We start from the raw sequence: 17,535 nt of genomic DNA on the forward strand, positions 1-17,535 counted from the left end.
TTTAATCCACTCTTATAGATGGAGACTTCAACATTTCCTTATCAGAAATGGACAGATCCAGCAAGCAGAAAACTATTAAGGACACAGTTGTACTCAAAACCACCATCAATCAACTGGATATAATTGACATCTATAGGTTATCTCATGCAATGACAGCAGAACACACATTCTTCTCAAGCTCACATGTAACATTCCCCAATATTGACCACATTCTGAACCATAAAACACACCTTAACAAATTTAAAAGAATAGAAATTAATATCAGAAATGAAAGGGGATATCACTACAGACTATCTGGGCACTAAAAGCATAATGAAGAAATAATATGTATAACTCTCTGCCCATAAATTTGATAAGCTAAATGTAATGGTCCAATTCCCTGAAAAACACAATCTGTTAAAACTCACATGGAAAAAAAATAAATTATTTGAATAGGCCTGTGTCTATTAAAGAAATTGAGTCAACAATTAATAAGCTTCCAACACAGAAAGCACCAGTCCCAGATGTGTTCACAGGTGAACTCTACCATAACATTTAAGGAAGATATCATACCAATTCTCAACAGTCTCTTTCAGAAGGCAGAAGCAGAGAGAATACTTTCTAACTCATTGCATGAGGTCAGCATTATCCTAAAACCAAAACCAGACAAAGGCATTAACAAGAATAGGAAATCTCACAGCAATATCTCTCATAAACAAAAATGTAAAAGGGCTCAACAAAATATAACCAAATTAAATATAACAATGTAAAAAATAATTACATACCACAACCAAATGGTATTTATCTGAGGTATACAAAATCAATATTAGAAAATCAATTATATGTTTAACTCAGCATTTCAACAGTCTAAAGAAGAAAAATCACATAATCTTATCAACAGATGCAGAAAAAGCATTTGACAAAATCCAACAGCTTTTCAAGATAAAAAGTCTCAGTAAACCAGAAATGAAGAGGAACTTCCCCAACTTGCTAAGAATATCTACAAAACACCCACAGCTAACATCTTAATTTTGAGAAACTACGAGCATTCCCACTAAGATCAGGAGCAAGGTAAGGATGTCCCCTATGTTCTTTTTCACCATCATACCAGAAGTCCTTTCTACTGCTGTAAGACAAAAAGAAAAAGTAACATGTATGCTGAAGAAAAGAAAAAAACAAAACTGTCTTTGCTTGCAGATGACATGGCTGTCTATACAGAAAATCTGAAAAAGTTGATAATAAAAACTCCTGGAACTAAGCACTTACAGCAAAATTGTAAGACACAAGGTTACTATACAAAAATCAATTGTTATCCTATACGCCAGGCAATCAAAATAATAGAAACTGAAATTAAAAACACAATGGCATTTACATTGACATGTCCAAAAAGAAAATATTTAGGTATAAACCTACATACATATGCAGACATATCTCTATATATGTGTGTATATATAATAACTATAGGAGAAAAATTATAAATCTCTAATTTATTGAAAGAAATCAATACTGAATGAAACAGAGAAATATTCCAGGTTCATGGATTGGAAAGCTCAATATTGTCAAGATGTCAGTTCTTCCTAACCTGGTCTGTAGATTCAGTGCAATCCCACTCAAAATCCCACCAAGTTATTTCCTGGATAACAACAAATTGATTCAAACATTCATATGAAGAGACAAAGGAGAAAGAAGAGCCAACACAACACTGAGGAAGAACAAAGTTGGAGGACTGACATACCTAACTTCAAAACTTACTACAGAGTTACAGTAATCAAGATAGCATGGTATGAGCCAATGACTAGAGAAACAGATCAAAGAACAGAATAAAAGTCCAGAAACAGATGTATATAAATAGTCAATTAATCTTTGACAATGAGTCAGAATAAAACAATAGAGAATGGATAATCTTCTCAACAAAAGATACTGAAAGAACCTGACATCTTGATGTAAAAAAAAAAAAAAAAAAATCTAGGCCCAGACTTTACACGCTTCATAAAAATTAACTCAAAATAGATTATAAAGTACAGTACTGTAAAATGCCTAGAAGATAACACAGGAAAATATCTATAGTGTTAGGCTTGATGACAGCTTTCAGAAACAATATCAAAAGCATTACGAATTAAATAAACAGTGGATATGCTGGATTTCATTCAAATTAAAAACTTCTGATCTATAAAAGGCACTGTCAAGAGAATAAATAAGCCATAGGGCTGTAAGAAAATATTCACAAAAGACAGATCTGATAAAAGACTACTATCCAAAATAGACACACACAAAAAATCTTAAAGCTCAATCATGAAAAACCTAACAACCTGATTTTAAAATGAGCCAAAGAAAAAGATATACAGATAAAAAAATAAGCACATGAAAAAATGCTTCACATATCAGGGAGATGCAAATTAACAATGAAATATCACTACACACGAATTATAATGGCCAAAATCCAGAACACAACACCAGTTGCTGACAAGGCTTTGGAGCAACAGGAACTGTCATTCACGGTTGATGGAGATGGGACAGCCACTTGGAAGATGTTTTGGCCATTTTTCACAAAACCAAACACACTCTTAACATACAATCCAGCAAGTGTGCTCGTTGTTATTTACCCAAGAGTTGAAAATTATCTCCACACAAAATTGTGCACTAAGATGTTTGGAAGCAACCACGATATCCTTCCATAGTTAAATGGATAAATTAACCGCAGTATTTCTAGACAATGGATTTTTATTCAAGACTATAAAGAAGCCAGCTATCAAGGAATGAAAATACATGGAGGAAATAAATGCCTAATACTATGTGAAATCAGCCAATCTGAAAGTCTATATACAGTATGATTCCAACTGCTTGACATCTGGAAAAGGCCAAACTAAAGATGCAGTAAAAGGATCAGTGATAACCTGGAGCTAGGGAGAAGGAAGGGATGAATAGGAGATTACAGAACAGTTTTGGAAAGTAAGACTACTGTGTATAATACTAAAATAATAATATGCATGCTGCTGTGCATTTGTTCAAACCCATAGAATGTTTAACACTAAGAATAAACCCTAATATAAACTATAGACTTTGGGTGATAAGAATGTGTCAATGTAGGTTCATGTGTAACAAATATACCACTCTGGTGAGGGATAATGGGAAGATGAGCTGCAGGCAGGAGGGCAGAGTGAGCAGGGAGTTATGCGTGAATGCTCCATACTTTGCTCTCAATTTTGCTAGGAACCTAAAACTGCCCTAAAAAATAAAGTTTATTTTTAAAAATGAGGACAGAGCACTTCTACATTCAAAATAAAGTTCTTTTATCCATTTATTCACTCACTCACTCTCATGTAGTTGTAGCCATTGTGAAGGCTACAGAATATCCTATAAGGGCATGGATTCTTTAGGGGCTATTATTAATAGAAATGAGTAACAACACAAATAGTTCATAAGGGCTTATTCACATGCTAATAAGATCCTGTCTTAGTAAGACCCCTGCAATTATTAGATTTACTACTAATTTAATAGTAGCTTTTCTGGAAAAAGAAAACTTTCCCACTGTATGTATATATGAAGTACAGCACACCTCAGACAGGTTTGGTCCCAGACAAATGCATTAAAGCTAATAATCCAATAAAGAGAGTCATGCAAATTTTTTGTTTCCCAGTGGATATAAAAGTTAAAGTTATGCTTACACTATACTATAATCCATTATGTAATAGCATTATGTATTCAAAAAAATGTACATGTCTTAGTTTTAAAATACTTTGTTACTGCTGGGCATGGTGGGATGTACCGCTAAGTCTCAGCTCTCAGGAGGCTGAGATGGAAGGATCACTTGGGCCCAGGAGTTGGAGGCTGTAGTGTTCTATAATTGCACCTGTGGACAGTCACTGCACTCCAGCCTAGACAACACAGTGAGATCCCATCACTAAAAAACTTTTTAAAAATACTTGACTGCTAAAAATGTAAATAATTACATAAACCTTTGGTGAGTCCTAATCTTTTTGGTAGTGGAAGGTCTCACCTGGATGTTGATGGTTGCTGACTGATTAGGGTGGTTGCTGAAGTTTGGAGTGGCTGTGTCAATTTCTTAAGACAACAATGAAGTTTGATTCATTGCTTAATCTTTACTTTCACAAAACACTTCTCTGTAAATGCTGTTTGATAGCTTCATCCATAGAGCTTCTCTCTAAAGTGGAATCGATCCTCTCAAACCCTGACACTGCATTATCAACTAAGTTTATGTAATATTGTAAATCCTGTGGTGTTGATTCAACAATGTTCACAGCATCTTCCCCAGGAGCAGAGTCCATCTCAAGAAACCACTCTCTTTGTTCATCCATAAGAAGCAACTCCTCATCCACTTAGCTTTTATCATGAGACTGTAGCAGTTCAGTCACATCCTCAGGCTCTACTTCTAATTCTACTCTTGGTACCCCTACCACATCTGCAGTGACTTCCCCCACTGAAATATTGAACCCCCCAAAGTCACCCAAGAGGGCTGGAATCAATTTATTCTAAATACTGGTTAATATTGATATCTTAACCTCTTCATATATATCTTGGATGTTCTTAACGACATCTACATAGTGAATCTTTTCCAGAAGGTTTTCAATTTCTTTTTCCCAGATCTGACAAAGGAATCACTATCTATGCCAGCTATAGCCTTACAAAGTGCATTTCTTAAATAAGACTTGAAAGTTAAAATTACTCCTTGATACCAGGGCTGCAGAATGAATGTTGTGTTGGCAGTCATAATAACAACACCCATCTCCTTGCATACCTCCATCGAGCTCTAGGGTGACTAGGTGCATTGTCAAGTAGCAGTAATACTTTGAAAGGAATCTTTGTTTTTTCTAAGCAGTAGTTCTCAATAGTGGGATTAAAACACTCAATAAACCACATATAAATAGATATGCTGTCATCCAGGCCTTGTCCCATTTCTAGAACACAGGTAGAACAGATTCAGCATGATTCTCTAGAGCACTAGGATTTTCAGAATTGCAAGAAAAGTTGAACTGGCTTCAACTTCAGTCACCAGCTGCATTAGGCTGTAGCAAGAGAGCCGGCCTGTCCTTTGAAGCCAGGCACTGACTTCTCTTCAGCTATACAATTCTACAGGGCATCTTCTTCCAACAGACAGCTCTTTCATCTACATTGCAAATGTGTCGGTGAGTGTAGCCATCTTCATCAATGATCTTAACTAGATCTTCTGGATAACTTGCTGCAGCTTTTACATCAGCACTTGCTGTTTCAACTTGCAATTTTGTATTATGAAGATGGCTTCTTTTCTTATACCTCATGAACCAACCTCTGCTACCTTCAAACTTTTCTTCTGCAGTTTCCTCACCTCTCATAGCCTTCACAGAATTGAATAGTGTTAGAGTCTTGCTCTAGATTAGGCTTTGGCTTAAAGGAATGTTCTGGTTGGTTTGTTCTATCCAGACCACTAACGTTTCTCTAAATCAGCAACAAGGATGTTTTGCTTTTTTATCACTCATGTATTCACTGGAGTAGCACTTTAGATTTCCTTCAAGAAGTTTTTCTTTGCATTCAAAATTGGTTGTTTGGTTCAAGAGGCCTAGCTTTCAGCCTCTCAGCTTTCAATATTCCTTCCTCACTAAGCTTAATCATTTCTAGCTTTTGATTTCAAGTGAGAGATATGTAACTTCCTTTCATTTAAACAATTATAGGCCATTGTAGAGTTATTAATTGGCCTAATTTCAATATTGTTGTGTCCCAGGGAATAGGGAAGCCCACTGTGGGGGTGGCACATCTGGTTGGTGAAGAAATAAATACACAACATTTATGAAGTTCATTTTCTTATGTGGGGAATATCACCACACACCAATTAGATAACAAACTAGATAACAACAAACAATTACAAATCGTAACTTCAAACCTCAAAACAATCACAATCATAACTTCAAAGATCATTAATCATAGATCACAACAGATATAATAATAAAAAAAATTTCAAGAGTTACCAAAATGTGACACAGAGTCACGAAGTAAGCATACACTATGGGACAAATGGCACAGACAGACTGCTCAATGCAGGGTTGCCACGAACCTTCAATTTGTAAAAAATGCAGTATCTGCAAAGTTCAACAAAATGAGGTGTACCTGTAGATAGATACACAGAGATGTAGATTTTTTTTTAAGAGCCTCGTGTACATTAAATAAATTCAGTTACAAATATTCCTATACTGAAAACTCCAGGCCCAGATGCTTTCACTGGAGAATTCTACCAAATATTTAAGGATAAATTAATAACAATTCTATACAAACTCTTTGAGGAAATAAAAGACAGGGCAACACTACATAACTTGCTTTATTTGGACAACATTACCCTGATAACAAAACCAGGCAAAATTACTACATGAAAACTACAGAACAACATGCCTCATGAGCACAGATGCAAAAATCCTTATTAAAAAAATTGTAGTAAACAGAAAGAAGCAATATATAAACAGGGTATGAGCAAGCGGAGTTTATCCCAGGAATGCAAGATTGGTGTATGGTAGAAAATCAATAAAAATAAGTAATCATATCAACAAATTTTAGAAGCATTGGATCATCTCAATTGATATTTAAAAAGCACTTTACAAAATTTAACACCTATTTGTGATTAAAAAAACCTCTCAGCAATTTAGGGACTAGAAGCAAACTTCTTCAACCTGACAAAGGAAGTCTACAAAATCTCTATACAAACATCATATTAAATGGCAAAACACTGAATGTTTTCCCCTAAGTGAATAATCAAGAATATTCACTCTCATCAGTTCTAATTAACATTGTAATGATGGTTCTAGATAGTACAGTCCAGCAATAAAAATGATAGAAAGGCATACAGATCAGAAAGGCAAAAATTAAAACCATCTTTATTTATAGACAACATTAGAGTGAAACACAAAAATAATATACAAAAAGACAGTAAGAGTATATAAGTTGGTTTAGTAAAGTCATAGAAATAAAATCAACGGGATATTTATATACTAGCAATAAACTGTAAAAATCAAAACAAAAAGTCTAATTTGAATATATAAAAATATTTAGGGATATGTAATACTTATGAACTTTAACAAAATATGTCCGAGATTCATAATACAAAAAAAAAAAAAACCCATCAACATAGACAATTGTACTTCGTTTGTGGGTCTAGATACTCTATTACCAAGATGTCAGTCCTCTCCCAAGCTGACCTACAAGTTCAATGCATTTACGTCGGTATCAGGAAACTTTTTTGTGGTTTCTTAAAACTGATTTAAAATTTATATAGAAAACCAAGAGACCTAGAATAGCCAGAACTTTTTTGAAAGATTAAACAAAGTTGGAAGACTCAAACTACTTGATTTCAAGACATTATAAAGTGAAAAGTTATTCAGTTATTTCATTGTGGTGAAAGCACAGATCTACAGATCTCAACGGAACAAAACTGAGTATAGAAATAGACCCACACATATGTGGGCAAGTGAGTTTTGCAGAAGTGCCTAGGTAATTCAGCGAACAAAAGATGGTATTTTCAACAAATAACTCATACACTAGACAAAAATTAACTCAAATGGACCTAAGCTAAAAAGTAAAGCTTAAAATGTATAACTTCAAGAAAACACAGGAGATTGATTAGCTGAAAGATGGATAAATTAAATGTGGTATATCCATGTAGAGACGTATTATTCTCACACAAAAAAGAAGTACTAATACATATTACAAGATGGAAAAACCCTGAAAACATTACAGTAAGTGAAAGAAGCCAGACATTAAAAACCATATATTATATGATTGTATTTATATGAAATGTCCATAATAAGCAAATCTATAGAGACAGAAAGCAGATTAGTGGTTGGTGAAAAATAAGGACAGGGGAAATGAGGAGTGAATACTAATGGGTACATAGTTTTTATTCGGGGTAATGAAAATGGTCTAAAATTGTTTGTGGGAATGGTTACACTCTGTGAATACACTGAAAACCACTGAGTTGTATACTTTAAATAAGTGAATTTTATGGTATATGAATCACATCTTGTATTGATCCATTTCTAAGCTGCTGATAAAGACATACCCAAGACTGGGCAATTTACAAAAGAAACAAGTTTAATTAACTTACAGTTTTACGAGGCTGCAGGGGCCTGATAATCATGGCAAAAAGCAAGGAGGAGCAAGTCACATCTTACATGGATGGCAGTAGGCAAAGACAGAGCTTTGTGTAAGGAAAGCTTGTTTTTAAAACCATCAAATCTTACGAGACTCATTCACTATTACAAGAACAGTGCAGGAAAGACCTGCCCCCATAATTCAATCACCTCCCACCGGTTTCCTCTCACAACATGTAGGAGTTACAATTGAAGATGAGATTTGGATGGGGACATAGCCAAACCATATCACACTTCAATTTCCAAAAAGAACTTAAAATAATAAAAATAAAACAGGACAAGAGAAAATGGAAAATTTTTGTAATCTCAGATTGAACAAAAGCAAGAACCATTTTGTAAAATTTGGTAAAATGAAATTCTTCGAAATGAAAAGTTCACTCTTCAAAATACATTATTAAAAAAATGAAAAGACATATAACAGATTAAATTTTAAAAATAATATCCAGAGTTTATCAAGAATACAGCAGAAGTCCCAATTTTAAAAATGGGCAAATGATCAGAGCAAACACTTCAGGAAGAAAAGAGATACACACAAAATAAACATATGAAAAGATGCTCAACATCATTAGTCATTAAGGAAACATAAAACCACAAAGGGAAACTAATACTACTCATCTACAAGAATGGCTAACCTTTTTAATTGACTATATGAAGCACTGACAAGAAGGGAGAGCAACTGAAACTCTCATACCTTGCAGATGGGCATTCAATACGGGATAGCCACTAAGAAAACCACTTGACAGTTTTCTATAAAGTCATATATGAATTTACCACATGACCTTGCAATCTCACTCCCAGGTATTTACTGAAAAGATATAGAAAAATGGATGTTCACACATAGGCGTGTATGAGAATGTTTATAGAAAGGTTAGTCATAATCATTAAAAACTGAGAAAAAACCCAAACACCTATCAACTGGTGAATTAATAAACAAACTAGAATTCTCAAGAAATACTTGGAAATACGGCCAGGCCCAGTGTCTCATACCTGTCATCTCAGCACTTTGAGAGGTGAAGGCAGGTAGATCACCTGAGGTCAGGAGTTCGAGACCAGCCTGGCCAACCTGGTGAAACCCAGTCTCTACTAAAAATACAAGAATTACCTGGGTGTGGTGGTGGGCACCTGTAATTCCAGCTATTTGGGAGGCTGAGGCAGGAGAATCAGGCTGAACCCGCGAGATGGAGGTTGCAGCGAGCTGAGATTTTACCGCTGCAGTCCAGCCTGGGCAACAGAGCAAGACTTGGTCTCAAAAAAAAGGAAACAAAGAAGAAATACTTGGAAACAATAAAGACTCAGGATAGAGTAATAGGAGGATCAAAAGAAGGGTTTGAAGCAATTTCATTTGGAAAAATACCAAATTGATTGCAACAAAATAAAGAGGGGATGGAAGCAGATGACTTAAGAGAGATTAGAATAATTTTGGAAACATCCAAAGGTATCTTTAGAATGTTCTCTGATTGATCGAGACCATCCTGGTCAACACGGTGAAACCCCGTCTCTACTAAAAATACAAAAAATTAGCTGGGCATGGTGGCGCGTGCCTGTAATCCCAGCTACTCAGGAGGCTGAGGAACCCAGGAGACGGAGGTTGCGGTGAGCCGAGATCACGCCATTGCACTCCAGCCTGGGTAACAAGAGTGAAACTCCATCTCAAAAAAAAAAAAATGTTCTCTGATTAACCTGGGAGAGAAGATGACAGTTCAAGGACAATGGTGCCTCTCTCCCTGGGTTCAATTTCCAGGCTCCTCTACTTGCTAGCTCTGTGACCTTGACACATTAACAGTACCTACTTCATAGTGTTAAAAGTACCTAAATTGATTATTAGCTGTTATTAATGCAATTATTTTTATTCATCAGCTTGGAAAGTTCGTATTATTTCTTGTCACACAGTGTGAGAAAGTTTATGGGTCCTCCAGCCTTTACGTTTTAAGCAAATGAACTATATATACTGAGTAGAATATGGAATCCAGTCTAAAATCCTACTATAGATTTGGCAGAATTCTGTCCAACATGCCTTCTAATTGACACCTAAAATAATGATGTTATTTTCTCTTCTCTTTGAAATTTTCTAGGCTCTCTACAGCACAAGCAACAACTATCTTAACCCAAAGATTTTCTGTGCTTCTATCTAGGACACACTGCGTTAACTTCTGATGCCACTGCCAAAAGTTAACAGATGTCTTCTGCTATTCCCTGCATTAATGCTTTTTCTTGATTCTGTTCTGATGGTTACTTTTTATTATAAATCAGCTTTTCACTAAGACTTTAGACTTTAGTTGCCCTTCAAATATCTAAGTGCACAGCTTAAAACACAAAAACTTATCCAGCTTCTCCTTTCTCTATGCCAACTAATGAAATGCCAGGGAAAAACAAACATAGAAATCACCTATGTCTGAAATTAAACCTTCTTCCTAGAGAAATATTGCTCTTCCCAGATCCTTCTTTAGTTGAATGAAGACAATGTATTAGGTAAACAAACAAAAAAGCTTCTGAAACAAGTATTTACATAATTTTAACTCTAAATATGTGAAAGGAAAATGGATGGCAAAGGATAAAGATGAGTCTTTGAAAACTCTCTGAATTTTGCTATGCTATTAAACTGGTGGCAATTGGTGTGATACAGAATAAAAGCGAATCAAATTAATTGCAACCAAATGTATAAATTATGCATCAAAATAAGATTTTATAGAAAAATATTTTAGAAATAATTGTTTTTACATCAAGTTCATTAAATCTTTACAATTCATATAGTTTTACTTATAACTAATATATAACCTACTATGTCTGAACTATATAAATCTCTTTGTTATGACATTTTGTTTTGTTATTCATTCATATATTTTAATTTATATACACAATAATAAGTGTAATAAAATATTAAAAACAATATAAATACATTTCCCAAGGACTTCCCAGTTTCACTCTTCCCCCTGGTTTTGCCATAATCTGCAATAATCAGATTTCATGTAAATCATCTAATAGAATCATATAACTTTATTTTTAAAAGGTAGCTGAAAAGAAAAGTAAAATAATAAAACCAAAGCCTTTTTTCTAAAATGCTTTTATTTACTTTTACTTCCAAACATTCACAAAATAGAAACACTGGTCCCCTACATAATTGCTAAGGATTAGAATTAAGATGTGGGCAGTATTATTTCTTTACATAATAAATTGATACTTACTCTGAATAAAGATTGATGAGGTAAAGTATATTCCTAGCCATTACTCCCTAATAATTAGGCTGGGCAGTGGGGGAAAACATGCCAATTTCTTTTGGAAATACATCAAGATAATTGAGTATTCAGTTGGGTCAGCTATTTTGGTAACCTTTAAAAGCAACTTACATTAATTACGATCAAAAAGAATTATTTTGAAACAAACCTCCAATTTCATTAACATATCATGAAGGGAGAAAACCCTAAAACATAAAGAGGACACTGGAGAATATGGGAACCTACCTCATGCACAAGAGCAAGTGAAGTCTGCTTGAAACTTCGCCCTCTACTGGCCATCAGTCTGTGCAATGGTTTTCCATCTTTACTCTGATACGTCGAAACATCATAGCAAAATAACATACCACCTTTAAAAAAAAAGAAATTCATAAAGACATTTCTTTCCCCTCCCCACCCCGAGGCTGAGTCTCGCTCTGTTGCCCAGGCTGGAGTGCAGTAACACGATCTCAGCTCACTGCAACCTCCGCCTCCCAGGTTCAAGAGATTCTTCTGCCTCAGCCTCTTGAGTAGCTGGGACTACATGCATGAGGCACCAGGCCCAGCTACTTTTTGTATTTTTAGTACAGACGGGGTTACACCATATTGTTCAAGCTGGTCTTGAACTCCTGACCTTGTGATTCACCCACCTAAGCCTCCCAAAGTGTTGGGATTATAGGCATGAGCCACTGTGCCCAGCCTATAAAGACATTTATTATGGAAAAACCTCACTGATTAGATTCTCAGTAATTAATAATCAATCTGGATAGAGGTATTTATAATGAAAAGCTAATTTGTTAAGCAAATTATGACTTTTGAGCATTTATAGAGAAGGAATAAAAGAACACAAGAGATTTAAAAAGTTAACATTTAAAATATTACTTATTGGGCCAGACGAGATGGCTCACACCTGTAATCCCAGCACTTTGGGAGGCCAAGGCAGGTGGATCACTTGAGGTCAGGAGTTTAACACTAGTCTGGTCAACATGGTCAGACCCTGTCTCTACTAAAAATACAAAAATTGGCCGGGCATGGTGGCACCTGTAATTCCAGCTACTCGGGAGGCAGAGGCAGGAGAATCACTTGAACTGGGAGGCAGGGGTTGTAGTGAGCTGAGATTGTGCCACTGCACTTCAGCCTGAGCGACAGAGAGAAATTCCATCTCAAAAATACAAATACAGTGCAATACAATACTTACTGACTCATAGCTTTTTAGCTAAGATCACATGTAAAATACTATTTACAATTTATTTATAATAAGTATAAATAAATGAACAAATTTACAATTCTTGACTTATTTTAAAGTTTGTGAACTGTTGGTTCTAGGGATTCTATTAAGCTTTTCATAAATTTCAGTTAAAGAGAAATACCTGCACATATTAATATTCATGAACACTGGATAACACGGGTCCCATTAGTTTATACTGACAGGTGGACAACCTTTCCTCATTCCTGCATTCCCATATACTCACGCTCTCTCTTCTCCCTGCCCTTTCCACTTCGGTCAGCTAAGCTCTCAGCTGAACTTCCAGCTTATTTATGGTTTTTTTTTTTGCACTGATTCTTATTATCTTTATTATTTCTTTCTTTATCCTTTAAGTTTGATTTGCTATTCTTTTCCAACCTCCTTGAGATGGAAGTTTAAATCAGGGTTATTTTCCTTTCTTTTCTAAAACATACATTGAAAATGTAAATTTTCCTATAGGGGAAACAGTGTTTAGAAATACTATTTTAGCTACAACCTACAGCTTGTTATATGGCTTATCTTCATTATCATTCAGTTCAAGCTATATTCTCATTTCCATTTTGATTATTTTATCTGATGCATTGATTACTTATAAGTATACTGTTCAATTTTCAGTCTACTGGAGATATCGTGGTTTTCTTTTTTGTTATTGATTTCTGGTACTTCCTTTGTCCTGTGTCTAGTACAGTGTATGAAAGAACTACAGAAGCACTAAATGATGTTATTGTTAATCAAAGAGTAGTCTTCTTTTCCCTTCTATTAGGCAGACTGGGTGAAGGACTGATTACTTTAATCTAATCAGAAATTGATCTGGGTTAAGACTGATATAATTTTTGTAACTGGGGTCCAGCTCTGGTTCACTCCTTTGCCAGGGCATATCTCCCCACAACACCCCCTACCAACAAGATTTTTTAATTGACAGTCTAATAAGTCTTTGACTCCTCAATCTAAAAAAATTATGGGAGATTTGGGTCTGCTTTCAGAGATTTTCAGCTTAGCTCTTTAGCTTTCCATCCCATAAAGCTCCAAAATGTGGCAAGTAACTTATGGGAGAAATTGGCCATGTGCTGAAGGTCACTCAAGTTCTGACTTGTGTCACTCTGGCTCCACATGATTGCCAAGATGTCTGTTGGTTTCTCTGCCTCCTCGCCAGCCTGTTACTGAAGTTGAGCCTGAATGCTCAGCCTCCAGATGTGGCCAGAATTAGTAAGCTCACCCAGGTGAGAGCAGTTGCACGTCTTCAGTATCAATTCACTGCTCTCTCTAGGGCTTTTACCTCTTGCATGCTATTTTTTCAAGCCCATTCTCCTAGCTAGCCTTTGTTTCCTAAGCACCAGAAGACTAAGAGAGATTTCACTTTGCCTTTCAGAAGCTTTCAGCCTAGCTCTTTAGCTCTTGGTGCAAACTCAAAATTCAGCACAAGTCCTATGAGAAAAATCTCTAACTTGTCACCCTAGTCCCAGGCAATCACCAAAAGCTCCTCTGGTTTCTCTTTCTTCCAACAGGCCATGTCTCTGGGCTGAGCGGGTATCCTCCACGGCGGGGCATAAAAAAGTTCTAAAATGTTCGGCCGACTCTGCAACTTTAATCCATCTATTTGTCTTTGTTTCTACAGTTCTCTGGTGTCTTTTAAAATCCAATTATTTTTGTAATTTATCCAGGTGTTAGTAGCAGCAGCAACACCCTGCCATGGCCTATTATATCCTACATGGAAGTGGAAGTTAAATCATTACATTAAAAACCTGTATTTTTGATGCTATGCACTACCCTTACCTGCAAGGCCAGGTTTCAATCCTGGTTGCTTGTTTGTTTCATACATTTTCAACATAAAATTGGGGATTCCTGCTACAGTCTTTCCTTGGTCTGTGCGGGCACCTCCTTTTAATGCAGAGTGATATATCCCACGAGGCATATTCACCATTTCTTGCTTCACAAGTGATGTGAAAAATTCCTCCAAAGCTAAAAGACCATAAAAGGAGACCAAAAGTAAATATAATATGCTAGCAGAAAAACACTGATTCTTAACTCATATGCAAACAACTAAGCTCTATTTCTGGCCAAACCTCACATAGCAGAAAGAGAACTCTTGATCCCCATCCCTTTGTTAGTCTTCCTCCAAATTAGAACATGGCACCAAGTTGCTCAAGCTTAATTCCTCTCTTTATCTCACTTCTTACCTGTAATCCATTAGCAAGTCCTTCTGATTCCACCTTCAAAATCTATCCCAAATCCATCAATTTCTCTTCATTTTCACAGCTATTTATCTACTTATTACCTTTTCTCCTCCTCATACAAACTAACATAAAAACTAGTTGATTGAATTCTTTTCCTCTTGACTACCCTCTATAAACCTTCCTCTGCCCAGAGGCCAGAATTTTGTCATTACTGTTCCTAACACCTTCCAGTTGTTTTTCACTGTGCATAAAATAAAATTACAACTTCTAACCATGATCAAGACTTTTAATGATCTAGTCTTGACTTTCCCTTGGAGCTAATTTCTAATGCCCTACCTCCTTACTTTGCTGAAGCCACGCTTCCGTATGGCCTCTTTCCATTCCTCAAAAACACGAAGTCGATATTTAAGTCAGTGCCATTGCATTTGCTATCCCTTCCGCCTGGAACATATCAGTCCCACATTTTCATTAAGATGGCTCCTTTTTATCATTTAAGATAAGACTATCTATTCTGTAGCAATATTAGTACAAGTATTTTAAAATGAGATCTCTACTATTTCTTTGCTTGTGGTCCTTCTAATTAAGCCCAAGATCTTTATTGTTTGACATTTTACTTACTATACAATAACACAAAAATATCACATCTTCTGCGATATCAGAAGACAAGATGTAGAAACAAAATATTTGATAAGACTACAGGTTTACATTCAAATGTGACTTTCCTAAGGACCACTAGATGTTTCCCAATACAGAAACAAACAAAAAAAAATTAAAGCTAAACAAATCATATGGAGTGGAAAAGGAAAAAAAAAGAAATCCACTGCATGTGGCTCTTATAGAAACAGAAAGCAAGGGTCCACCTAACTAAACTGGAATTCTGAAGAGATCTATCTAAAAGTATCCCTTAAATGACTATGATTAAATTAAAGGCAGCAAGAGCTCACTGGAGCATATATTACACACCCAGTTCTGACAGGACCCTCCTAGATGCAGTCAACATTCTCCTTTCAAATCTTAAAAACACCAGTATACTATGTTTTACATTTAGTCCTTCTTATCCATCCTCTATCCTTCTCAACCCTGCTCTGTGCTCTAGAAAAATGGTCTTTAAAGAAAAGGACCAACAGGCTCCCCTGTCCTCTGGCTTCTGGTTGGTTTCACCCACTGGAGTCAATGGCAGGACATGAAAGGGTGAAAACAGTGAAGTCAGGAGATGTATTCCCCAGACACAGAACTTCCTGCAGGATTGCTACAGGTTGCCTCCATTCCTCTTCTGAAAGTCTTGGCTCCCCTTAGGCACTTCTATTTATAATACAGATACCCTTTTTCTTCCTCCCCTTATTTCTCTAGGCCACAGATATTAAGCACTCGGAGACAGTTTACCATCTCTTTTGAGTTTCCCTCAACCATGACAACACAATTGTAAATAGGTTCTGTATTAAACTCTCTTCAATTATTCAATCTGAATGTATTCCCCCACTTTCTTGTCGTAACAGCAATCAATATATAATTTACACAAAAAAGATGAGTAATATCCAAACTACAGGTCATGTACCCCAATTTGTGCATACACATACACAGGGACTGTTTCAAAGTGGATATAATTATAGACTTTTCAGAGTGCAGCTATTCGTGAGGGTAGGGGCACTATGATGACAGAAGGTAATTTCATCCTTGGTCAGAAGGGATCCTATTATGGCAAGAGGTGAAACATGTCAAGGGGCAAGTACATATCTGCACATAGACTAACCAAGCAATGGAAGTTTTGTGCTTACCAAGCTGAACAGTGAACTAAAGGTACGTAAATAACACCAGCCCAGGGATTAATTTAAGTGAGGATAAGATGCCAGGAGGCTAAGTGTAGCTGATGTATGGAGCTTCATCTTCCCCTAAATACGAAGTTAGCAACTAGAATTTTTCCCACTGCTTTTGAACTTTCCCCAATCTCTTTCTTACCAATGACCAGAAAGGAATTTAAAAAAGAAGCTGAAAATTCATAGTACACAAAGTGTCAGATACAAATTCTCAAAACAACCCAAATGTCCTTAACAGAGGAATGGATCAACAAACTCTGCTACAGTCATACGAAGGAATGCCAGTCAGCAATAAAAAAGAAAAAAACAATTGATACAGTTAACTATTTGGAATAAATACAAAAGATAGTGCTAATAGTAATCCCAAAAGACACTATCCCAAACACCACAATCCCAAATGCTTAAATTCAGGAATATAAAAATCCCTAAAATCTAAACTTCCTAACACCTAAAATCCCCAAAACCACAATCCCAGAAGGTTAAAATCCCAAATGCTGAGATCCTGAAAGCCTACTCCTGGGAAAGGGATTAGTGCATTTTCAGTTGTACATAGGATAGTTGCATCATATTAGGCAGAACTATTACATTGTTATTATCTTTATTTGGAAGTTAAGGAGATGTGTATGGATGCCAGTTGACAAAGAGTGGACTTATGAACTTGAGTGTCAACTTGGCTGGCTTAAGGAATATCTAGAAACCTGGAAAAGCATTATTTGGGGTTGGGGGTGTGAGACTGTTTCTGGAGGAGATTAGTATTTGAGTCTGATTAGTATTTGAGTCTGAAAAGTCTGGGGGAGATCTGCCCTCAATGTTGATGGGCATCATGAGATGAGACAGAGGTGAATTGCTCTCTATCTGAAAGCAGGGACAGACTTCTGCTGCTGCTTTTGGACATCAGAAGTCCAGGCTCACCAGCCTTTAAACTACAGGACTTATGAACACCAGCAACCCCCTGGGTCCGGAGGCTTTTGGCCTCAGATTGAG

General features: G+C 36.1%; 1 protein-coding gene across 8 annotated transcripts in view; it reads right to left on the minus strand.

Annotated features, from left to right (window-relative positions):
* The window catches only part of FOCAD (focadhesin), a 289,039-nt gene that overhangs the window by 91,670 nt on the left and 179,834 nt on the right, over window positions 1–17,535 (minus strand). For all 8 annotated transcript variants that reach the window (XM_032300072.1, XM_032300075.1, XM_032300076.1 and 5 more), the window contains 2 exons: window positions 14,337–14,522; window positions 11,567–11,688 (listed from right to left, as the gene is read on the minus strand). In XM_032300072.1, coding sequence (XP_032155963.1) covers window positions 11,567–11,688; window positions 14,337–14,522 — 308 coding nt within the window. The remainder of the gene's footprint in view (window positions 1–11,566; window positions 11,689–14,336; window positions 14,523–17,535) is intronic.

The sequence above is a fragment of the Sapajus apella genome, unplaced genomic scaffold, assembly GCF_009761245.1.
Source record: "Sapajus apella isolate SASKATOON/1434 unplaced genomic scaffold, GSC_monkey_1.0 scaffold42, whole genome shotgun sequence".
NCBI classification, from domain to species: domain Eukaryota; kingdom Metazoa; phylum Chordata; class Mammalia; order Primates; family Cebidae; genus Sapajus; species Sapajus apella.